Raw genomic sequence first — 26,001 nt, forward strand, 5'->3', positions numbered from 1 at the left:
CGTTGATCGTGTCATATGGAAGTCCCAGCTGTGGATCCTGGGTGGAAGAAGAAACGCTGCCAATTTAGTAATTATATCTATTAGTCATGGCGGAAGAAGCGGCTGACCTGGACATTTCTGACCTAGAACCACAAGAGCCTAGCCTGAAGAATATTGTTGAGCAAACTACGCTAAAATGGGTGTTTGTTGGAGGCAAAGGTGGAGTGGGAAAAACAACGTCAAGGTAAGGTTAATTATTACCGTGTTTGGTAGGCCTGGCATAGGATAGATAGAATGAGTGGGACTTTTGAAACATCGTTTTGTGATATAATTGTTTGATGTAAAGATATATTAAGGTGTTTACGGATAATAAACAAAAACTGTTAACATCACTCACTATTCGCTGGTCATGACATACTATGAACACACTACTGTGAGCTCTAATCTCATCTACACATCACATTCACTTTGCAGTGACACATGTGTTCAGTGATTTCAAATTAGCTAGTACAAAAGTATTCATTGTTTACAATAACTTCGCCAAGTAAAGGAGGTACATTATGAGATTTTATATTTTCTCCTACATTCTCACTTGGTGAAGATTTGATTCCTAAGCCAAGCATACGATTACATGCTGATTTATTGCCTCCACAAAACACATATGATGACCGTAAAAGAAACTTTAACGAAATCTTATATTCTGAAATGGAAAGTAGCCATTATGATTTGCAGTTATTCATCTGATACGGAATATGATATATCCCTTACTTTGTAGATATACAAACTATCGTAGATTACAAATCAATATGAATCACCTGAAGATTTGCTCCCGCCATCTTTTTAGGTTATGTTAAGCTAGGTTTGCAGCCTAACCAAATCTAACCTGACCTAACTTAGCATACAAAAACATTGGGGAGTCAACTCCTCAAGAAAGTCCAAGGATATTTTCATACTTTCCAATAAACTGGTTTGGTATGTACGTGTGCTGCTGAAGAAGTCATCAAAACCTTATACACAGCCAGATACTGGTAGAATAAGGACTTATATTTTCTTTGTCGTACTTCTGCATGCATATATTTGATTTTACAAGAATATTATAAGATTTTATGATTTTTTTAAGGTGTTTTTGGCACATACAGTGGGATCCATTTTTCAGTTACTACAGTTTAAGGGTGAAAGATCCACTATTGGTGCTCATATAGAATGTTTCAGAAGTATGTCTCTGCTGGCATGTATATTCTACCCATTATCTTTAGTAGTACACCAAGGTAACTGTTGTAGGACATTTTTTATGCATCTGATTCATTGCATATCTTTTACTTCTCTGCATCTAGACATCCTAAATTTAAAAACATTTTGATTTCTGAAATATATTTAGTTGTCCACTGAACCTTTTCCCATTTGCTTCACTCAGGCACATTTACTATTTTTTGTTTTCAGAGTAATTGTTTCCACACATTCCTACCACATAGCTCATCATCTTTTCATCATCATTCCTTAATGATATTGTTAAGGGAATGTATGGATAATAGTATACTTATGTCATTAATCTTAAATGTTACATTATTATAAACTTAGTGTAACTATCTTAGGATAGATTCCTGAGAGTACAGTATTAAAAAAGAATATTAATTCCAATTGCAGCTGTAGTTTGGCAGTGCAGCTTTCAAAAACCAGAGAGTCGGTCTTGATTATCTCTACGGATCCAGCACACAATATCTCTGATGCATTTGACCAAAAATTCTCAAAAGTTCCAACTAAGGTCAAGGGGTTTGAGAATTTGTATGCAATGGTAAGGAGTGATATTTTATGTGAACATTGATAGAATTCTATGAATATTGCAAATTGTAGGTATGACTGTGTAGTAACAAATAATATTACAAGTACTATATTTTCTTGAAAGGCTACTTCCCTGGTCTGCAGGCTTTCAGTTGCAATTCTTTTTTTCTATTATTTATTCCAGCTTCTGCATTTTCATATTGCAGTTGTTGAGGAATAATATGAGAACATGAACTGTAATATTAGTATTAACATGATATTGTAGGAACAGGATAGGACAAAAATTAGGGGAAGAAGAAACTCTAGTAGACTGATGATACAGAACAGGTGAATATATCAGTTTCTTAACTGCAGTGTGTGGTAAAGCATTTAATGAGCATCGCTGACACTTAGGGAGTTAGCACGTATTGAAGTTATTATTTCAATGCCATTATTCTTTTTGGACTTATTGTCAGTGTACCTGGGTAGGATATTGACTACTTTGGAGCCTCTATATTGATAGGAATGACCAACTCTGCAGACAGCATCAGTCACACAGTCACTTAATTGTTGATACAGAAAATGTTTTCATATATCCTATTATGTATTTAGCATAAACAAGCAACACACATGGTACTGAAGGAAGAGTAAGAAGTATATGAAGGATTAAACCAAAAGGCTTTTATATAGATAATGACTAAGACTAAAACACATACTTCTTTGTATGATTTAAGTATTTAGAAATCATTAAAACATGTGTTATTCAGTACCTTTAAAGAAATGATATACCATAAACAGATCAGCAGAAGTAAAATACTTTTGTGTTTATGTATGACGTTACACAATGATGCACAGTCACACAGACAATTAAGCAACATCATCCTTTGAACATGAACCCAGGTGCATCTTTTTATTTTATTTGATGAATTGCAGTCATAAGAAGAAGAAAAATAACAGGAGGACTTTCTTGCATGTACTTTTCACAACAGGGTAGAATAATTTCATCCTTGAAATTTCCTTTCACAGTATGTGTTGCAGCATCAGGTCGTATGGTTTCTACCTTACCTTTGTTCTATTAAAGTGCCTCTTACTACAGACACATTGAATTATATAAAGTTTTAATTTTTTATCCCACAGGAAATAGATCCAAACATAGGTTATGGGGAACTACCAGATGAATACTTTGAGGGAGCAACGGATGCCATGCGTATGGGACGGGATATTATGCAAGAAGTACTTGGAGCCTTTCCAGGTATTGATGAAGCCATGAGCTATGCAGAAGTTATGAAGTAAGTTGACTTAGTTTTTTATATAGTTACAGCTTGAGAGATTGATGTCCAAAGGAAAAGTCAATGCAAAAATTTTGTGATAAGATTGTGTAAAGAAGGGTTAATGACAGTATTCAGTATTGTATTTGGATAGGTACCATTCATCAGAATACATATTTAAAGGTTGATTTCTGCATTGTTGATTTACAGGCTAGTGCAGGGCATGAACTTCAGTGTGGTGGTGTTTGACACAGCACCAACTGGTCACACATTGCGTCTGTTGTCATTTCCACAAGTGATTGAGAAATCATTGGGCAAACTGCTGAGGCTGAAGAACCAGATCAGTCCTTTTGTAAATCAGGTAGGCTAATGAACTTGATAAAACTATTTTTTCAACCTGCACTACATATGTAGTATGTTTGCTGTCATCATCACCCTCATAAGTGTGTTTTTATTATCAGAGTTGATCAAACTAGAATCTTGGCCAAACCATCCATTCACTATACATTTCTTTGTTAGAGAACTGATGACACCTTTCATAATATTTTCTAAAGTATTCCATTCTGGTTTCCTTGCACCAAAATGAAATGTATGCATGTGTCCAAGATAGAGGGCTGCCTTTAAAGGTACATACAATGAGGAACATATGCATTGAGGAAGAGACCACTAAAAGTCAGGGAAGTAAAAGTTGAAGAAATATGTACAACTACATTGTGAGAGTGAAGTATGATAGAGTAACAGGTCACAAGGTGAAGCTGTAGGGTTAATATGACAAAAAGATTAAAGGTAAGCAATACAGTCACTTTCTCACACAGCACGGCTCTCAGAGGCAACTTTCAGTATAGTTTGTATATATCAATTAATTGGTATTAAAATACTTATTCATGTCCATCCAAAGTGTTCATAATTTGCTGCAGTTCTCACATTTAGCTTATTGATGCACACTCATTCTTTATTTTGTCTTGAATCCCAGTAAACTCCTTCAGCTTGCTCCTTTATTTAATACAAATCCTTGTATCTCTCATACCACAAAGCTATGTTGAAGTGAGGATTGTATTCATTATACAAAAACAAAATGTTTTCAGATCCCCTCTGTATTATCTTTCCGACTTCTTTAGCTTAAACTACCATATCATATATATTTTTACTGAGATAACAATTTCAGGTTGCTGGGCTTCTGGGTATGCAGGAGTTCAATGCTGATGAAGTGTCAGGGAAGCTGGAGAGCATCCTGCCTGTCATTCAGAGAGTCAATGAGCAGTTCAAAAACCCAGTATGTTTGAAATACATTGCTTAAATGTTTTTTTTTCTTTTGACAAAGAAGGATGTCTTGCTGCTTTATTCTTACTAGGTTGTCTGGATGGATCCTGTAGTAAAACCAGTTTCAAATGCAATAATTTGGGATCAGATAGTGTCATTTACTTTATTTAGTAGCTTTTCCTCCTTGTATTATTACTTTTTAAGATTCAAAACAGAAGATTGAGCCAAGGAAGGACACTTCCTTGAAGGCAAGGTAATCATTTTGTTGATATTTCCTGTCAAGGTGAGAAGTGCAAACAAGTATAAAAGAAAATATATTTTACCTTTCTTTCCTACTTGCCTTATGATCCCTGTCAGTGAGGCTCCTAAAGCATTCACAAAGCTGGCTTCATCCACTAGGTGTGGTGATGCATTTATATCTATATTAGGTAAATATAGGACAGTTGAGCAGTAAGTGTTTAATGTCTGGTTAAAGGACATGCAGGATCTATTCTATTGGCTTGCTTGCTCTTAAAGCATGAGTTAAGTTTTTGCTGTGGGTGAGTAGACATGGGGATAACAGTATTGTAGTTTTTGTGGTTTGTCTGGCTGTTGTTATTTAGACTGCAGAGGAGTGTTTTTGAACAGTTGGATGTTATGTTAGAGTGGTATAGACTTTCCTTAAATGGTCAGTGATAAAAAAGAATGATTTATCATGCATCATTAAAACTTTCTTTCAGGGTGCATATATTAGTATCTCAATCAAAAGGAGTTTCTCATTGTTTGATTTACCCGTGGAGCATTAATGTCATTGTTTATTACAAGCCTCTGTCTCCTCCAGCCCACTTTTTTTTTCCCCTTACCCCATCGCCTTTTTCCAAATCTTATGCATTAAGTATACTCCATTTTCTTTTTCCAGGACCAAACAACATTTGTGTGTGTATGCATAGCTGAATTCCTGTCTCTGTATGAAACAGAGCGGTTGGTTCAAGAGCTTACTAGGTATGGCATTGATACACATAATATAGTGGTCAATCAACTTTTGTTCCAAAAACCTGGTGATCAGCCTTGTTCCATGTGCTCTGCTAGGTGCCGTATTCAAGCTAAATATTTGGACCAGGTAAGTACTTGGTGAAATTGGACTGAGAAAATATGAGCTAGAAGTATGTATATTTGCGTGTGTGGACGTATGTATATACATGTGTATGGGGGTGGGTTGGGTTCGTCTGTTTCCTTGCGCTACCTCGCAAACGCGGGAGACAGCGACAAAGCAAAAAAAAAAAAAAAAAAGTAATTTTATAAGTGGATGATGCATTTTTATGAGTCAGATTATGAAATATTTCAGGATAAACAAAAAATAGCTTCAAATTTAGAATGATTGTGTAGTTATATAGTAATAGAGATTTGCTTTAATTGTAATATGAGATACCAAAGCACTGATATGCTGTTGAAGTTCCTGAGGAATAGAAAGTTGACATGCAAAAGAAAATAATAGTTGTAGTATTGCTATTGTTGTTGTTGTTATTATTATTTTTATAATTATGATTCATTAGTTTCTTCAGCCAGCCTTGAACCTACCTTCTAAGCTTTGATCATTTTGGGCTTCAAAGATTTGATCATGTTGGACATTTTAATGGCTTAGACATAGTCCACAAGGCTTCTTCCAAAATGACACAGATTATTTGGTGAGGTAAGGTGTGGGAATGTTAATGGAAGAGGAGTGCTTTGAAAACATTGCTAATAAAGAAGAGAAGGTTAAAGATAATATCTAGAAAGAACTAGAAAGAGTAAGTGAAGATGGAAGAAACGTATCAGTTGAGGACGGGGTAATAAGAATGTAGTTGCTCAAGGTGGCAGTCAGATACCATGAATACAAATAGAATTGCAACTATAGCATTTGTTTAAAAGTAGAAGTTTCATATGTATCTTTTTTTTTCCAGATTGCTGATTTATATGAAGATTTCCATGTCACAAAACTCCCTCTCCTTGAACATGAAGTCCGTGGTGTGGAACAGGTTAAAGAATTCTCTGTAAATCTTATAAAGCCCTACACTCCATAAACATTCCAGTGCATGGAATCCTTGGACATCAGAATTATTGTTGCCTTGCTCATTGTGTTTGACATGGATATTAGATGAGTGAAAGTTTATCTCTTTGAGGTCTTGAATCTGTAAAAGTTTGTCATATTGAAGTGATGTTTAGTATGTCCAAATCATCTTACGCAAGTGGAAGTTGAGTGTACTCATATTTGACAAACTCAAAAGTCATTTTGTGTGTTTTGAGACTTTTAGGCATTAAGGTCTGTGTATTTATTGGGTCTATGTGATATATCTTTACAGATTTAATAAGAACTGAAGTGGGTTTACATTTATGCAGATTGTAAATGCACAAGAAGGTGCTGCTTATCCTTCTCATTTTAGAAACAAATCTACCTTAGGAGAAGTTCATCCCTGTTCATAGTTTGTTACTTGAATAGGCTGATTCCCATTGCTAAAAATCAGCTGCAGCAGTGATATATACACATAGACTCTGCAAACCATGATTATTCCAATTATGCAATGATCGTACATCTCAAGCTGCAGACTTTATAGCTGACTGACAGAATTCATGACATTATTATATGGCTAAAGTAGGGTTGTGTTGGGTCATGACTTTAAGTTTAGGGTGGTGCTACTCTAGTCTGAGAAGCCCTACAGTAAATTTGATTTGACTGCTAAGAACTTGAACATTTCTATATCCTTTTGATAAATTGAGGTAGGATTTCTCAGTAACTCATGTGTTTAGTATGCATGAACCTGGATCATGGTACCATCAAAGTTTGCAAGTAAATAGTAAATTTTTCAGTTGTATTTCACATCATTAAGAAGACTGACTATTTTCTTTTTACTGTAAAGGTTATTTTAAACATGTATTTATTTAGAATAGGTACATATATACTAGTTTTCTCAGTTCACCTCTTGAATTACCATTTTTGTAAGTATATTGCCAGTCTCCTTAAAAAGTAACTTAGATGGCTTTGTAAGTGTCCTTCATTCCAAGGACTGCTTTACTTTGATTAGTCAGGTTATTAATCCATTGTATGTATGGTTTGTTGAGGTTAATATGCAAGTTTCCTTAAATTTTTTGTTTACTCATATGGTTCTACAGCCTATACGATAAAGTGTGATGGAAAATTGCTCAGTATTTTTTGACAAGCTCATGAAATTGCATTTCAATGGAAAAGGTAATGAAAATACTTGTACTGTGTATACTAATAACTGCAGTTTTATTTCTTATTCAGGTATGAGAGAATGGATATGTATATTCCTTTACTGTTCAGGTGCAGTACTTTAGTAATGCATTATCAGAATCTGTAATAGACAGTAATTTATCAAATATCAAGACATCATCAGTCTAGTTGCAGCTCTTCAAAGTTCTCGTTAATTTTCTTTTGAGATATAGCAGTTCACCATGGATCCAAAATATAAACCCACTCAGAAGCCACTTGCATGCTGACACAGCTACCATTCATAACTGAGAAAGACATCAGTAGCTGATATTTAATACCATGATGTGGTATAAGCCTACCTAGAAATATATATTATTTTTCTTATACTTTATACTGGAAATTTTATCAATATTGCAATAACTGTGTATTAATTATATACCAGTTATAAAAAAAATGTGGTGATTTGAACACAAAGATTTTCAGTCTCCTGGAGAGCAGAAAAATTCCTGTCAAGAACCATGGGGAAAAAAGGTTACATAACATGTATTGGCTATGACTTTGACGTGATAAGTACACTTCCATTTATACTATGTCTCATGACCTAATAACTTAAATGCGTTACTTCTGAATCCATGTTCAGTAAATACAAGTAGATGGTCTGTGGTGAGGTAGTTCAAAACAAGCCAATGGGTGCATTTCTGCTTGCATGTGTTATTTATGTAGATTGTTGAAATTATTTTGATGACTTGAGTGTATTATTACTTTCTATTCTAGATTTCTATATCATTGTATATTGTTAATCTATGGTGTTAGGTTAGAACCATAAAATTTCTCTATGAAATTTCTGAAAGGCCCCATGAAGGCTACTTGGTGCCTTTCCAGGATGTAAATATAGGGGTTTGAGATGGGGATCTAAATTATGCCAATTTCTGATATGAAATATCTATATGATTGACAATGCAGAGCAATAATGCCTCATTTTTTAATGTGGCTTAACCCAATACTCCAGGTATTGCTACTTGATAATAATTGCCAATTAAGTGCTTTGCATTACTTTATCATAAAACATTAATGCATTCTTCATTCACATGAGTTCAGTGCAGACCACTTTAGGAAATCTTCAGTCCAAGAAAGGAGATGTACAAGGTTATATGAGTACAAAGCTAGAAATAATTGAAGGCAGGGGCCATAATGGTGTTACAGCACTTAGATATGGTGCTGATCTCTTACTGTGGCTCTTAAGCAACTTTCCTAGAACAAAGCCATAACGTGTTAAGTGGAGCCATTGCCGCACATGGCATGTGGTTTATCTTCCCAAAATGAAACCATGCCATTTCACATTGTTGTGAATTAGTGTGTGTATGTTAAACTCTCTTTCCATCATGATACCATTAATTCAGTTATTTCTCAACATCCATTTTGTGAGACCATAGGGTACACTTTGGATGTTACTCATTTTGATAAATATAAAGAAGTAAAATACTGTATGTGCATCTGTATAGCAGTAGAAATTGAAAATGCACACCATTGATTTTTTCCACTGAATATTGCAACTGTTTTTATTTTTGTAGCCTAAATCTTATGACATAAGGCAGAATAATGAATAGCCTCTGTAACCTTGTTGAAAAGCAAATTTTGCTTAAGAAAGTGCAACAAAACAATTTCTACAGTGAAAGTGTGATAGTAAAAGATTAGAATGTGATAAATTGTAAGATAAATTTCTTAGTGTTCATTGTCAAGGCAGATAATGAAAGTTAGATGAGTATGATTAGATTATTTAAATGCAGTCTTTTCTTCATCTTATCCAAGGATAAATTCTGTAGCATTGATCTTCTATAGCATAATGACTTCAGTTTTTGTAAGGTTTGATATAGCACTGTAAAGATGGAAGCGTATGATGTAAGAACCAACTGATTTATTGAATTGAACTAGCTAGTATACTGCCAGTTAAATTCTCCAGTATTTTGTACTACAGACAATATTACATCTTAATCTGATCAAAGAAAAGCAGGTAATTGCAGTCTGTCATAGTCTGATTGTTTTATGTATTTTTTTTTTCCCGTAATATAGTATCATGGAAAAGTATTTTTTTGGACAGACTTGACTTGTGAAACTTTCAAAACAGTAAATAAATTTGGTTGATTTATTTACCTGTTGTTCATTTCCTACGTGATTTCTTTTGATAGTTTTTCACCAATATCTGTTAGTTGGTAGTATGATAATAACAAAAGTATTATAATGTTTTATCTTGCCATATGACTTTATATGTCCCCTAGCATTACACCTTTCCTGCCATTATCAATGTCAAATTTGGTGAAAAAAATTGCCTTGAACACATTGTTCACAATTGTGCTACCGAAGAATATACTTACCTTACTTGAGCTCCTTATTTTCCAACATAAAATTTCTTGGGATGACAAAGTGTTAATGACTTTACATAAACTTTTCTAAAAGAATGTGAATATTTCCATTATCAAGTCTATAAGGCTTTCATGAACTCCATTATCCTTTTCTAACACAAACTTTGTAGTGTGCATCATGACCATTGTTTCACTTTCTGATACCATAATGTATACTAAAATCATACTGAAACTCATTCATTACCAGTGAGTTTTTGCAGTGTAATGGTTAAAGTTGGTAGGGCCTGCCAAGGTTCAAATCCTAGACAGGGAAATTGGCTCAAAGCCAGGCCATTCATTCATCATCTCCCTAGAGCTGGATAATCAGTAGAGGAGGAAAAGATTTCAAGAGCTCAGAGCCCAAAATTGCAGGAGGGTGTTAAGTGTGCAACGGGATAGATTGAATTGGAGCAATGTGATATAAAGAGGATGACATGATATGAATGGACTGAACTAGGAAACATGAAGCAATCAGGGGAAACCACAGAAAGATCTATGGGGCATGGTTTTGTGGATACAGAGCTTTGGTTTCATTGCATTATACATGACTGTTAGAGAGTGTATGTGAATGAATGAATGTCTGTTCCTATAGTTATCTCAAACACAGGAAAAAGCAAACGTATGAACAAAATTTGTACATATCTTTCTTACTTGATTGCCATTTCCCACGTTAGTGAGATAGTGCCAGGAAGAGATGAGGAAAAGCCAATCCACTTGCATAGATTTTCTAGCTGTCATTTGTAATCTACAGAAACCATAGCCTCTCATCCACAACCAGGCCCCACTGACCCCTCCTTGGTTCATCTCAGACACTTCACATACCCTGCTTTATTCCACTGACCCCAGTATACCACACCATTCCAATTCATCCAATCCAGTGCACGCTGGGGCCTAAACGTGCAGGAGAGTTAAAGGCACACAAGGGATAGAGTAAACTGGAGGAGAGTAAGAGGGAGGGGAAAACCAAGAAGGAGATACAAATATGGAATTTAAAAAGTTTTCGGTTATTGGTTCTTTAACATTTAGGGAGATAAGGAGTGTAAGGGATAGAATATACTAGATCGATGTGGTATATTGGGGGCGACGTGCGGTATCAGTGAGCTGAACCAGGGCACATGAGGAAGTCAGGGTCAACGGGGCTAATCTATGGATTTTAGGTTCTTGTTTTGTTGTATCATAAAAGTACACAACAGCAGAGGCGTCAAGAGCCAGCAAGGGCCCCAGGTCAAACTTCTTTACTTCCACCTTTGAGAGTGAGGCCTGGCGATGCTCTTTGGGTCCCTTTCTCTTTTTACCTTTTTTTTTAAGAACTACGCATGAAAAATATGTCCTAAATTAGGTCCTACTGTTAAATACTAAATATGCATATACTGTATCATGTAAGGATGGCCAACTTAAGAGGGGAGGGGGGCTGCCTTAACAGATCAATTAAAGCAGGATTAAGAGGTATTTGAAAACCCAGAACATCTAAAGTAGGATTAAGAGATGGTTGAAAAAGAAGAGGAACTTGGATCCAGGCCCATCAACTCAACCCGGCTCAGGAGCAGCAACCCCATAGCCCCACATCTTACAGGGCCTGTAAGAGTGAATGCATGCAAACAAAAATCATACTCCAGATACATCTGTATCACTATATCAGAAAATAGAGAGGACGTACGGTATCATAGCATTAAACAATTTCAACTTTTATCGTCTTCGACTCGTTTATCATGCTAAGCTGTTGCTATGCAGCCGCCATTAAGGTCGAGACTGACATATTGAAATTTGGCCTTTCGTACCACTTCGGCTCCTCTTGGCTTACAGAAGATTCCTCTTTATCGTCATCATTATTGCCTTCTTTTTCTCAATTATGTTCTTTTTGTCTCCTATCCAATCATAAATATCATCAAAAAAAATATAAAGTTAAAAGTTTGTTGAAGGTCACATTCTAATCTGCAGTAAGCAGAGTACCTCTGGTGTGAGACTACTTAAGATTAGATCAAGATATAAAAGTTTCGGGCCGACAGATATGAACTGCATACAGCCAACAGCAATTGCATTTTCTCATCCAGTGCAATGTCTCTTAGAGACAGAAAGGACGACGTACTCCCTGCATCACATTAATACGATTATATTACTTTCTTCTAATGATACGAATATTAAGCCCAAAATTTTTGCCGTAATATTGTGGTGCAATATACACCTACGACAGTACTTTGGTATGTATATAATCTTGACTTGTACGATAAGTGAATATGGTAATGCACGAATACCTCCACGGCGCCAGATTGAAAAAAAAAAAAGGTGAAAAGTCGCTTTAAATCGCTGAAATAAAACGATTGGTACTAAACACGTGTTTTACATCATTACACGTGCAGTTTATGTGGTTTCTACGTGTAAAATCACACTATGTATTCACAATAAGTAGTATTCATAAAGTCACGGTATCTGTATATTATTAAATCCGGAGTTCAGACTCCATACTCGGGTAAGAAAAAAAAAGTATTTTTTGTTCTATTTTGCCCTACAGCGTGCGCCATGATTAAGAACCTTCGGATTTGTTTCGAACCAGCTACAGAATGGGGTGTTCAGTGCCAACAGTTCAGTAGTCTCGAAGCAGTCTCGATCCCTCGCTGGTCAAAGCCAATTCTCGTCATTGTGACGCACGTGTTGTCTCTGGTAAACATATTCTCAGTGTTCCATGTGTTCAGTGAGTTAAAAGTAAGTTGCAGTTGGATGTACAGTCTCTAAGGAGTTTCGTTGGTATTTATTGTGTGTTGGATCATGATGTGGTGGTGATGAGAACTATATTTACTATCAAACTTTTGAATTGGCCATGGTGTTGGGATATACGTAACATGATGGCCAGGGATACCTGGCTTTGCCACCTGATCAGTGTTTTGGTGTCTTATGTGTTCTTCCTTGTGATGTTAGAAATAGGGTCTGTAATTAGTTACTCTTTGTGTTCCAGATAAGAATGAACCTTTACCATTACTTTTCAGTATTTAGCAACACATGTTGAGTGGACATTGTTTCGTAGCATACAAATTTGCATTGATTTGCCATCGCTGAGGTAAAGATTATTCTTAGGCTTAAGCAAAGGTCGAGCAAGATGATATTCTTATTTGGAATATATACATATATATATATATATATATATATATATATATATATATATATATATATATAATGATGATATAGTTTGATTCACAGTAGCTTGGTTCACTGTTTATGATGATTTAAGTTGGATTTCACATATTAACATTATTTACTTGATCCTGTGGAAATATAAAGTCATACAATATGTATCACGAAGTAGAACAAATGAGGACCAGCCGATTTTTCAAATTTTCCGTACAGTAAATGAACACACGTATTTTAACTACATTCATTAAACAGAAGTACCTAAGTTGGAACATCATCTTCCACACACAGACTAGTTTCTGCAGGTGGTAGACGTCGTTTGTTTTGGGTGTTCAATATTTTGAAGCTTTGATGTGCTCTAGTTATAGAATTCTGTGCTTCCGTAAGTAGGAATTCACGTATTTGATACTTTAATGACAGTGGTTTCCTACATGTCACAGTAGGCTGACATTTGTTATGCTTTTAGGACACTAGAAGGATTTGGTGGTTGACTGCAATACCTTAATGATCTTTTCATCGTTTACCCAAGACTTCTTTTAGTTTTCAACATCCCTTATGTTACGTAAGTTATGGCGATATGTGGCTGTCCGTTAACTGGATGGAATGTTTCATATATAATTTTACTCACTGGTTTTTCCAGTTAAACAAAACAAAGCTAGTGTGAACTTAGACTTATCACATCTGTCTCCATCAACAGGGAAGTCATGGCTCCAGTAATGAAGATCTACTTCTGTGGCAGCATTCGGTCTGGTCGAACTGATGCAGCTATATATGCCCGCATTGTGGAGATACTGGGGAAGTATGGCACAGTACTGACACCAGATGTAGGAGACACTAAGATTACTGCCATGGGTTTAAGTGAAGGTAGGTAAATGAGCCTTCAAGTCCATATTTTCTACTCAGACAGTCACCCTTAGTGAAGGATATGAACATTAATTTAGGGTATTGTTAGTCTGGTGTACATTTGCTAGTTTTCAGTGAAGGAAGTTTATGAAAAGCTTGCCTCTTGAATGTAAGTTATTAACATTCAAAAACTAAAAGAAGGATGTTTTCATGTACACCTGCAATTCAGAAACATGAAGTTATTTCTGTGTACATTTACTGTTCTTTCAGGTGAGGCTGAAACTGACAAGGAGATTCATGATCGAGACGTTAAACTACTTGAGGAGTGTGATGGTAAGGATTGAATTTAATTGGTATTCCTTGCCAACAAATTTGAGAATTCTCACTGATTGTGATTTTAAGGTCATTATGCATTTCTGTTTGACCTGTAAAGAGAAAATTTGAACATACTGATGCCATTGGTGGCATGTAACCATATTGATTGTAGAATGGAATAAGATTTCTTATATAATAGTACAATATATTGAAGAGATTTACCTGAAGAATGAGGAACATAGGATAAATTTTTTACGTTTGCAAATAAATATTGTAGTAGGGAGGGCTGTGAATATTAGAATGTTGCAGTTAAAAGAGAATGTATTTAGAAATCAGTAGAACGTATGAAAATGTCATAATTTTGCATTGGAGTTGACGTTTACCTAGATTTTTAATGTTTTTTGAAATATAGAAAGAATATCATGGTTTCTTCATAAAACATGGTAAAGAATGTTTGCTGAAAATGGTTACGGACTAGTAGAAATCAGTAGAACCTATGAAAATGTCATAGCTTTCCATTGGAGTTGATGTTTGATTAAATTTTCAAGTTTTTTGAAATATAATCAGAATGTCATAGTTTCTTCATATAACATGGTAAAGAATGTTTGCTGGAAATGGTTGCAGACTAGGGTGCATGAATATGGGCATTTTACAGTAATTGGATGGAAACACATACTGCTTAAAATTGATGTAAACAAGTCCATAAATGTTTTGTAGAAGCTGTCTTTGAGAATAAGAAAAATTCTTGTTGCAGGCAGAAGTTATGAGGATTTCATAGGGTTAGTTGATTTCTTGAAGTGTTTCATCTAGTTTAACAGTAATTGAATCCACATTTTCCCTTATATACATTGTCCTAAAACCTCCAACCCCACCATATTGAGTTATTTACTCTTGGAAAGAAAGATATTAATTGTGCTTACCCAGTCTTTACTTTATTGCAGTAAATATTAGCATCTAATTTTTTTGTGTTTGATTTTAATGTATGTTTAAATAAAAGAAATTGCCAATTTTTACTAGTTACATTATGATTAGAGAATTATTCAGTATTTACTCATACAGGTGATTGTTATGTTTGTTGTAATCCAGCATTTGTTGAAAATGAATTCCAAATTGATTCTCTTTAGTGAAGGATTTTCTGTCATTTTGTGTTTGTCACTTTTCTTAAGCTCTTAAGCCCATGTTCCTAGCCTGGGATTTCTAACCAAGGTACTTGTAAAAGTGCTTTGTACGTTGATTTTTTATTCACATGGACATTATTTTTTTCTTTCCCTTAGTCATTGTAGCTGAAGTAACTCAGCCGTCATTGGGTGTTGGCTATGAAATTGGACGTGGAGTTGCTATGAGCAAGAAGATTCTTTGTTTGTATAGACCTCAGCCTGACAGAAGTAAGTAAATGTAATTAAGATATTAAATTCAAAAACTTTTCTGCTTATTTTTGTGTACATTACTTCATTATTTTCATATCTTTACTGTTATTTCTACGCTATTTCAAATGGTTGGTTATTTGGGCTTTAGGCCTATCAGTGACCAGGACCATGAAGACCATCCCTATCGTGCTGGAACCAAACTCCTGAAAACATCTTTCGGCATTATAGATAAATCAGTGACCACATACATGACCCATGCTGTTTCAGATAATTCACAATTAACTTGAGCTCCTCTGCCTGCATGCTTCTTATCACTGTATTGTATATCTGTAATGTTATCCTGGTATCCTTTTATTTGTAGCACATAATCTTCTTTATCTTTATCATTAGATTTTACATAGTCCTTCCATCGGTGAAGAGGGCTAGGGAGGAAGTGATAACAGGTAGTGATGAAGTGAGGAGGAGATGGAGTATATTGATGATTGAGTGGCTGTTGTAGAGTGTTTTGGTCAGGGTGGTGTGCGAATTGAATCAGGGAGAGTGGTTCGTTGAAGAGAGAAGAGGTTGTGAAAGCCTTGCTGTAGATGAAATCCAGCAAGGCGGCAGGGTTTGGATGGTATTGCAGTTTAATTTAATATGAAAGTGGGTGAATGTAATGCTAATTGGTTGGTATGGATATTTCAATTTATGTATAGATCATGGTGAAATGCCCGAGAATTGGCTGAATGTATGTATAGTGCCTTTGTACAAAGGCAAATGGGATAAAGGCATAAAGGTGAGTGTTTAGAGTACAGAGGCATAAGTTTGTTATGTATTCCTGGAAAATTGTATGGTAGGTTATTGATTGAGAGGTTGAAGGCATGTATAGAGCATCAGATTTGGGAGGAGCAGTCTGGTTTCAGAGGTGATAGAGGATGTGTGGATCAGGTGCTTGCTTTGAAGAATGTGAGAAATAGAAAAACAAGGATTTGTATGTAGTATTTAAGGATCTGGAGAGGGCATATGATAGGGCTGATAGAGATGTTTTGTGGAAGGTCATAAGAATACATAGTGTGGGAGGTAAGCTGCTTCAAGCAGTGTGAATTTTTTGTCAAGGGTGTAAGGCATGTGTATGAGTAGGAAGAGAGGAGAGTAATTGGTTCCCAGTGAGGGACGGTCTGTGGCAGGAGTGTGCAATATCCCCATAGTTGTTTAATTTGTTTATGGATGGGGTGCCTTGTGAGGTAAATGCAAGAGTTTTAAGAGAAAGGAGCAAGTATGCAGTTTGTTAGGGATGGGAGGGCCTGGTGGCTATGTCAAGTGAGAAACTGCAAAAGTTGGTGACTGAACTTGGAAAAGTGTGTGAAAGGAGAAGGTTAAGAGTAGATGTGAATAAGAGCAAGGTTATTATATTCAGCAGGGTTGAGGGACAAGTTAGTTGGGATGTGAGTTTGAATGGAGAAAAATTGGAGTAAGTGAAGTGCTTTAGATATCTGGGAGTGGACTTAACAACAAATGGAATCGTGGAAGTGGGAGTGAGTCATAGGAAGGGGGAGGGGGCGAAGGTTTTGGGAGCAGTGAAGAATGTGTGGAAAGAGAGAACATCATCTCAGAGAGAAAAAATGGTTATGTTTGAAGGAATAGTAGTTCTAACAATATGGCTGCAAGGCATGAGCTGTAGATAGGGTTGTATGGTGGTGGGTGGATGTGCTGGAAATGAAACGTTTGAGGACAGTATGTGGTGTGAGGTGGTTTGAGCGAGTAAGTAATGAAAGGGTAAGATAGAGGTGTGGTAATAAAGAGTATGGTTGAGAGAGCAGAAGAAGGTGTATTGAAATGGTTTGGGCATATGGAGAGAATAATTGAGGAAAGGTTGACAAAGAGGATATATGTCAGAAGTAGAGGAAACATGGAGAACAGGAAGACCAAATTGGAGATGAAAGATGGAGTGAAAAAGATTTTGAGCAATAGTGACCTGAACATGTAGGAAGGTGAAAGGTGTGCATGGGATAGAATGAACTTGAACCATGTGGTATACAGGGGTCTACATGTTGTCACTGGATTCGACCAGGGCTTGTGAAACATCTGGAATAGACAGTGGAAAGGTCTTTGGGGCCTTTGGTTTTGGTGCATTACACATGACAGCTCGAGAATGGATGTAAGCAGATGCGGCCTTTCGTTTGTTCATGCAGCACCTCGCTAATGTGGGAAATTTTTTTTCCCCCAACCTAGTATCATATAGTACATATGTAAAATACTTTTATACAGTACATAGGTTGAAATAGTGTATGAGTAAACAGAAAGGCTGTATGCTCCTGATCCTCCCACCGAAATTAGGAATGGGGTGACTATAATGATAACAGATAGACACATGATTTAAAGCTATGCATATTTAAAGATATGATACTTTTGTATTAACTAAAGAAGACCCTTTCATGCTTTAAACTAAGGTAGCTTAAGCTGAGAAGGTTGGGTTTGTGATCTTTATGATAGATTAACTATATAACACCCATGCCATGCAGTAGGGTGCCTTAAACTGATGATGTATGTAATATGGTGAACATAGTTATGAGCACCCTCATGGCTTGCTGAACATTCTGTGATTCATCATAAGAGAATGAAACTTTTGTGTTTTAGTTCAGCCACAGTTTCAGGATTATACATATATATATATATATATTTTTTTTTTCACCATTATCATTGTTATACGATTAAAGGTAGCTAAAGCATTTCAAGATAGCAGCCTCATTCACTCCATGGAAAGTGTTACGCTTCTCCTTACACAGTTTTGTCAGCAATGATTCGTGGTGCTGAAATGGGTGAGATGTTCACAACCAAGGATTACAAAGAGGAGGATCTCCCTGTCATCTTGGAAGAGTTCTTCTTTAAACAGAGAAGCAGGAAGGACTCACTCGACTGGAATACCTATGAGCCGATGTAGAAAATTGTTGACGGTATAAAATTTACCTACAAGTTCAGGCATTATTTTATGGGTGAGCTACTTATTCCTAAACATATCTATAGAATCCATTGATTATTAGCAAATTCCTGGTCAGGGATACTCATGCTTGGTACTATATTGGTTTGTTGTAATCAAAGAAAAGAGCATGATAATGTTATTACATGATACTCCTTTTAAGTTACTTTTACATTAAAGTAATCAAATTGTTTCCCATTCAGACAAAAATTCTTAGAGAAAATATTGTGATTTTGTGTTTATTACATGTATTTTTCAATAATCATTCATCAGTATTGTTGAGATGTTTAGAGGAATGTCTTACCTGGTTATGTGTTATCCAAAAGAGTATTAGGAAATGTACACAAAGCAAATGTTTTTGAACATGCTAACATTTTTAGATAAGATAACTTGAGATTCAGAGTTCAGATAGAGTAAGAAATTGCTGTGATCATGTATAATGCTATAAAGGAAATATTAGTAAATTACCTACTGAAATATCATGTAGTTGACACTAATTATGTGTATTATTTGAGAAAAACATGACTGTAAAGGGCTGTTTGCTGGTACAGCTGTAAACTTTATGTGCATTTCAGTTTTTGATGTAACATGAATTTCATTATTGGTAAAAGCTGCAATATGCTTTCTATTAAATAATAACATAAAATCAAAAGTTGAGGCCAGTACTGCACATTTGTCAAGACTGATATAATGAAGAATGATTATACAGGATACAAATATGTTTACTGAGTACAAGCAATAGTAGCTTCAGGTAAACGAGTTTAAGTATAGAAATAGTAAGATCACACTTTACCTTTCTTATTATCATGCATTCTCATGTATGAGATAGTATTAGGGATAGACAATGCCGCAAGTTTAAAGGAAACTTCTGGTGTTATACTTTTTTATTTTATAGATAGTGTATAGAGTATTATTATGCTGGAAATATCCCCATTTGTATGCTTGTGTATTGAAAAATTTTGGAGAATTGTTTTACCTTGAAAGATTCAGAAATTATTGAATAGAAGTAAAAGATATTGCATTCCAGTTTGTATCATGTCTTTTTGGAAATTAAGAAAGCCAACCAATTATAGCACAGGTGGAATTTCAATAATAGATAGTGATATATTATTTTTGTAGAGAAATTTTAAGATATGGAATCTGAAAAGATCTTCACTTTTTGATATTTGAATACAGGAACGTGATTTTAGGTTGTCACTTGTGCTCTTTGTAATATTTAAGAAATTTATTGTCCAGAATTGAGGTAATTTATATACTGGTATGGTGAACATCAAGTTTAGGAATACTCATGGGTAAAAGTGAATTTATTTTTTGCCATGTTTGTAATCCATTTCCTAAGATTACTACAATTGATAATAAAGCTAATAGGTAATTCATGTATTTTTCTTTTGTTATTGAATTATGAATGTGAGATGTTAATACTTCCATTCATTTCATTCTGTTCACAACACATAACCCATCCATATATTACAGTGATTCATTTCATTCTCTTCACAACACATAATCCTTCCATATATTACAGTGATTCATTTCATTCTATTCACAGCACATAGCCCTTCCATATATTACAGTGATTCATTTCATTCTATCCACAACACTCCTATCTCCCTGCTGAATGTTCAGGCCCAGATATTCTAAAGCTTCCCAAATCCCATCCTTCTATCTCCTTTTCAATCTCCACTATCCCTCATGCTCCCTCCATTTTTGACACATAGAACCTTTTATTCTGTCTTTTCTCACGTAGCCTCTAAATATGTCAGAACCATATCAGCAACCCCAGATCAGCTCCTTTATCCAGACTCCACTTACTGCCACAGATCTTTCCTTATATGATCAAACTCCCTCCCACTATTTACTGTCTTTTGTCATCTTAGTTGCTGCACTTCCACTACCTAACTTTCTACTGTATTACATTTTGAGCCCAAGACCCACATCTGTAAATGCTGTTGGACCTATACCTTCAGATGTACCCCGTCTTTGTTCTCAGATCCAGTCCTTTTCTTTCAGATACTCCCTAATGCACTCAGGACCATAACTCCCCATCTTCCATCCTATGACTCACTTCATCATCCACAGGACATAAAGCACCCTACCTCTTCTAGTCTTTCTCTTTTCAGACTTGCACTGAAACATTTATGTTGTACCTGCTGCTGTACTTCATTATCTTACTTTCGGGTTGTAATTCTTTCCTCGGGTTTCATTTTCTCTACTGCTTCGGTAATGCATCCTCTTTTAAACTGTTTAACATTTACAGAGCTTCTCCAAGTGACAAACATCCCAAGCAGATTTTCTGTGTTATGAATTCCCATCACAATTTCATGACTGTGACCTGGGAAGGGGTACAGAGTAAGGCAGAAAAGTCACTCATCTACCTTGCTGACATAATGGGAAAGGGAGTTGTTTGTTTCTTATGATGTCACACTTGCCAATTCCTCCTGATGTATATATATACACGTATTAGGTTCGACATGCTGTCACTGGACTGAACCAGGGCATGTGAAGCGTATGGGGTAAACTGTAGAAAGGTCTTTGGGACGTGGTTGTGGATAGGGAGCTGTGGCTTTGGTACATTTCACATGATAACTAGAGAATAGATGTGAGAATATGAGCAGAGGAGGCCTATCTTTGTTGCTGGTGCCTCCTCATTAACACAGGAAATGGTGACCAAGTAAGAAAAAATTATACATTATACTGACTATTCGTTCATTGTGTAGGGAAGCAGAAAGATGACTGTTTTGGAGTGTATCACAAAATTGCAAGTATATGCTACCATTGACAAACAAGATAACAATGAGGCCAAATAAAATTTAAGGAAGGTACCACTACATTCTGTGATTAAAGATGTAAAGCTTGAATGTTAATTGTACCATTTTCATGAGTTAAAGAATTGGTGGTCTTGTAAACATTTCTTAGTAGCAATTTTAATCTGTACAAACGTAAAAGGATATTTGAAGGTGACATGCAAAACAAATGTGAACCAAATGATTTGCTTGATATTACATGCGGTGGAAAGGTTGTGCTAAGACCTTGATTTCTAATTATTTATGGTGTGAGTTATGATGTATAATATACTTCTGCATTTCTAAAGTAGTGAATATTTTGCATTGATGAAACTTTTATTTTGGGAACTGATATGAATATCTGACTATGTTGGAAAGATGTTAAGACTCTCTACTTGGAGAATATTAATGAAAATTTGGATTAAAGAGAGATGGGCATCCCATAGAAATATACATCTGATGAAACCTTTGGTTAAGTATGGTGTTTACAGATATGCATATCAGTAATGAAGAGATTAACGTCATTCCCATGACTGTGTACTGATGACAGGAAGAAGAGTGAGCATAAGTGATTGAAGTAAACTTTCAGAGGACAATGGAATGGGTTAAAGATTAGCCACCATTGTAAAATATTTGTTTTTGAATGATGACATTATGGCTAGTTTATTTGTTAGGTTTTCATCTAAACATACTAGGTGTACATTTGTTTGTAACTGCGAAAATTTAGTTTATTAAGGGTGTAGTCGAATTAGGTTGTGTTATTTTAATACAGTTAAGTTATTGTCAAGTGAAAGTATGATTTAAGTCAATTTCACTTAGGTTAGACGTAAGTGTTTGTGTTCATATGGTCGATGTTGTCAGATTTCAGGTGGTCGTATAACTGCCCAGCAGTTTTTTAGGTGAAACAAGATGCTTTTGTTAATTTGAACTCATATTGTTCATATTGTTTCTAAATCGGTATTTTCGAAGAGATCTTATTAGATTTGATGGGGTTAGTATAATCAGTTATGATGGGAAAAGAATGCTATTTTGTAATGATCTCAGATTGTTTGTTATTGTAGGACCGGTGACACTGGCGTGGGTGAGAGAGGGGCAGGGATATACCTGGGTTAAGGAGGGACGGGGAGACTGGCGTCGGAGGGAGGGCTGGGGACCCTATCGAGGGATGGGGGTCACTGGCGCGGATGGAGGAGGTACAGGGACATTGGCGTGGGTGAGGGAAGGGCGGGGACACTGGCGTTAGTGAGCGAGGGACGGGATCACTGGCGTTGGGACGGGGTTACCTGCGTCGGTTAGGGAGGGGCTGGGACAGTGACATAGTCAGGAAAGTGTCAAACAGCAGCTGGGGGTGGAGTTAAAAGAACGGGTGGGAGGGATGAAGGGTAGGTTTTGGGGGGGGGGGGGGTGGATCTAGAAGCCGTGACCATAAAAACTTGAAATCCACATTACACTAAACAGGTTCTGAGGTGGCTGGATGTGACCCGACTATCAATGGAGCGCTGCAAGGATCTGCCAATCGGCGCCGCGTCCCATTGGTGCTGTAACACCGCCCATCTCACGTTCTCAGCTTGACAGTAATACTATATTAACCAGTAATACAACCGGTGTTTAAGCGATGATATTGCATCCCAAGACTTTTGCAGTTCAGACATTACGCAGGTGTGGGAAGTCCGATGGCCAATATTGTAGAGAAATAAGCGGTCGTATGAGTGGGAAGATAGTTTCTGTTTTGGCTAAGGTTGTTGTAGTCACTGGATCGTGTCCAGTATTGCCGGCTCATCTGATGTTCACTCGCTTCTTGGGATTTACCACATTAGAAGCACGTGAATGCCTTCACACCAACCGTTGCACAAATCGAATAGGTATTTATTATCTTACGCCAGAGTTTTTGCTATTTCTGGTAATTTTTTTGTTGAAAACAACTTCGGGGGCGAAAAAGTGCACTTACAGGCACTTTGGTTTTGAAGAATTTCAGTAAAACTTCATATGATTCGAACTTGAAGGAAAATAGAAACCTTTGATTCTGTGTTCAATGCTTCCTTCGATAGTCTTAAGCTATAAATGTAAAGAATGTTCACTATTTCTTGCCGGTTAAGTTAAAAGAGGTTTTTCAAATCGTAATTCCTTTTCATTTTGTGTCCTAATCTCTGTGGCGTCTCAGACTTTACTATTGTTGTTGGTAAGGGAAAAGGAAGAGGTTGGACACTTTCCGGGAGGGTACACTGTAAAAGACAGTTATCGAGTGTACAAATGTAGTGTTTCCTATTGTATGAATGGTCTGTTGGAGACGTACTTTTGTTTATTGCCCTCGTTTAGACTGTGTGAAATGATGTGTCTTGGTTTAGGAAGGAAATTAGCGAAACTTGTAAGTGTTCATTTTATATATCGGTTGATGATTGGAGCCTCAAGGGCTTTGGGGCTCCGTGCTGTTGTCGAGACCTTGAGTATATCTATAATTTGTCTCTTCAATAATTTCTCCAGCATTTTTTGTGCTGCTACAAATACCATGTCATAAATGGTTATAAATCACTGTTCTTGGGCATTCGGTTTAGGAATATATTTTATAAGTGACAGCCGAAGACCTGGTTTTTATACCCTCTTTAGATTTAGCATGCATAATTGGAGGTTAGGTGAGTTGTTACCTGGCCCAAGAGTAGGTCAGTATGGGAAGCTACAGCCTTTATCATTTTTTTTTTTTTCTTTTCCTATCTGGTAGGTGTCAGAGTTCGTAAGGTTGGGTCAGGGCTACCTTACCTTGTGCGATTATTATGTTAATACGTTCTACTACGAGGCTTCATAATGCCATTGTTTGGCCTGGGATTTTATAGTTCTTTTGATACGTCACTCGGTTGCTCTGTATGGTGTGGCTAGGTTTTAGCCACCGTAGTGACATAGGAGTCAGTTTTTGTTTTCATACTTCAGTATTTTTCGGGGCTGATGAGTTCGGATGCATCTCACTGTACGTTGTGGTGTTTTGGGCGGGTGTTGTGTGAGGCTGTGAGTAGCGTCCTCTTCGTGAAAACTGTCTCTCTCCATGTTCTCTCCTGAAGTAGGAATGTTTTGTTGCAAAGTTATGTAAAGCTTTGTCTTATTATTCAGTTAGGTCTTCCTCTTGTTGAATATCTCTCACGGTCAATGGCTTAATGATTAGGGATACTGTGTTGTTATGTCTGTCATTGTCGCTGCCTTTTCATGTATCATTTTGCAGTTAAATTTCGTGTTGTTCATATCTTATTCTTACGTCTTTTATAAGTACAATTGTCGCCAATGTCCTTATTATATTGTTTATGTTATTTTTTGTCCTAACGTCGCTCTTATTTTTCCTCTTATATTTATTGTACTGCATGTTGTTCTATTATGTTAATCATGTGCTTTATGTTTTTCTTTTTCAGTTGTATTTATATTTTTTCTCCCACTGATAGCGAAGGACATCAAGGTTATCCCATGTTTCTTTTTTCTTATTGTTATACTTGCTCATTTTCTAGCTGTTAGAACTGTGCGTTCTCAAACATTGCGACCATGTGTTTTGGTCGTCTAGCCTCTGAAGCTTTTAGAAGGTTTAGGTCCACTTGCAAATTTAGAATGAAAGGCTTCAGATGAAAATTTCTATAGAGAATCATTCATTTAACTGTTATTAAACTCCATTCCCATTTTCCATGGGTTAGATCAGTACCTGCCTCTGATACCTGTCTTTTGTAGAACTGTCGATAACTACTTTTGATTTGGCATAAGCTGATTGTTTCATGAAGAAAGTGGTGCAAGGAAGACAGATACCGCCTTTCCTTTTTTTTATTTCATTCTATTGTCAAATCAGTATCTTCTTTTGTTTAGATCTATGCCTTATGTGTCATTTCTAATTCCAGTATTTATTTTTCTCACCCAGCTGTTGAACAAACGTGTGCTGTACCACTGCTACTCAGAGGTAAGTAAATTGTGCATCTCTTTGAAAATGTGGTCAAGTTTAGTAGTATTGGTGTCTACGAAGTATACTTACCTGAGTTCGAATTCTGGACAGTGCATAACAGTATTGTGGAGTTCGTGATTTTAAGAGTATTGCTTAATGTATGAAGTATAGGGAAAGTATCTGTTTTAACTGTAAATTGCGGCATAGTGTCTGGCGATTGTAGTACACATGAATGTTTGAATAGGATAAGGGAGTAATGGAACTTGGAGGGATAGGCAGGTGCTGGAGCCAGGAAGGGCAGAAAAATAGTGGATCGAGGGAAGGATAAGGGAGAATGGAACTTGGAGGGATAGGCAGGTGCTGGAGCCAGGAAGGGCAGAAAAATAGTGGATCGAGGGAAGGATAAAGAGTTACTGGAGGCTGGAAGGATACACAGGTATTGGAGCGAGAGAAGGATATACGGTTACTGGAGTCTGGAAGGATACAGGATCGAAGGGAGGATAAAACATAGACTGAGAGGGATAGACATATATTGGAGTGAGAGAAGGATAGAGACATACTGGAGGTTGGGAGGATAGACAGTTACTGGATCGTTGGTGGTTGGGTGTCGACGGAGACGGTGAAGTAGCAAGGTTAGTTTTTACTCGGCTGACCTTTTGACCTTTACATCAGCTTCTGTCTCTCCTGCCAGTGATGCTCCGACCATACACGTTCAGATATTCTCCGATCATACACCATCGGCTGTGCTTCGACCACACACACACTGGTCTAAGTGCTCCCCTACCGTACGCCATTAGAAATGTATTCGATCATACAGCCTCAGCAGTGTTCAAACCGCACCGCATGTCCTCAGGTTATATAC

The 26,001-nt window shown here is 36.5% G+C and overlaps 2 protein-coding genes across 6 annotated transcripts; both read left to right on the forward strand.

The window, feature by feature from the left end:
* LOC139760860 (ATPase ASNA1 homolog) lies at positions 1-9,598 on the forward strand. The gene is made up of 7 exons (XM_071684573.1): positions 1-223; positions 1,624-1,771; positions 2,875-3,026; positions 3,216-3,366; positions 4,171-4,278; positions 5,164-5,364; positions 6,185-9,598. Exons 1-7 carry the CDS (start codon positions 87-89, stop codon positions 6,302-6,304), a joined length of 1,017 nt encoding a protein of 338 aa, XP_071540674.1. The 5' UTR covers positions 1-86; the 3' UTR covers positions 6,305-9,598.
* Positions 9,599-11,908: 2,310 nt separating this feature from the next.
* LOC139760861 (5-hydroxymethyl-dUMP N-hydrolase-like) lies at positions 11,909-19,827 on the forward strand. Of its 5 annotated transcripts, none has more exons than XM_071684576.1 (5): positions 11,909-12,049; positions 13,672-13,838; positions 14,088-14,150; positions 15,407-15,517; positions 18,265-19,827. In XM_071684576.1, the coding sequence occupies exons 2-5, from the start codon at positions 13,679-13,681 to the stop codon at positions 18,417-18,419; spliced, it is 489 nt and encodes a 162-aa protein (XP_071540677.1). In that variant the 5' UTR covers positions 11,909-12,049; positions 13,672-13,678; the 3' UTR covers positions 18,420-19,827. The 5 variants fall into 5 exon arrangements, with proteins under 5 accessions (XP_071540677.1, XP_071540679.1, XP_071540675.1 ...); XM_071684578.1 differs by lacking the exon at positions 11,909-12,049 and adding an exon at positions 12,374-12,509; XM_071684574.1 differs by lacking the exon at positions 11,909-12,049 and adding an exon at positions 12,413-12,551.
* The last annotated feature ends 6,174 nt before the right edge of the window (positions 19,828-26,001 follow it).

The sequence above is a fragment of the Panulirus ornatus genome, chromosome 38 (genome assembly GCF_036320965.1).
Source record: "Panulirus ornatus isolate Po-2019 chromosome 38, ASM3632096v1, whole genome shotgun sequence".
NCBI lineage: Eukaryota > Metazoa > Arthropoda > Malacostraca > Decapoda > Palinuridae > Panulirus > Panulirus ornatus.

Bases quoted from the DNA above. Each gene is read 5' to 3' on its own strand.
- LOC139760860 (XM_071684573.1), top strand. From the start codon at position 87: ATGGCGGAAGAAGCGGCTGACCTGGACATTTCTGACCTAGAACCACAA. The intron at 4,279-5,163 runs GTATGTTTGAAA...TTCTTTTTCCAG, and splicing joins ATGAGCAGTTCAAAAACCCA to GACCAAACAACATTTGTGTG. The intron at 5,365-6,184 runs GTAAGTACTTGG...TTTTTTTTCCAG, and splicing joins AAGCTAAATATTTGGACCAG to ATTGCTGATTTATATGAAGA.
- LOC139760861 (XM_071684576.1), top strand. From the start codon at position 13,679: ATGGCTCCAGTAATGAAGATCTACTTCTGTGGCAGCATTCGGTCTGGT. The intron at 13,839-14,087 runs GTAGGTAAATGA...CTGTTCTTTCAG, and splicing joins TGCCATGGGTTTAAGTGAAG to GTGAGGCTGAAACTGACAAG. The intron at 14,151-15,406 runs GTAAGGATTGAA...TCTTTCCCTTAG, and splicing joins ACTACTTGAGGAGTGTGATG to TCATTGTAGCTGAAGTAACT.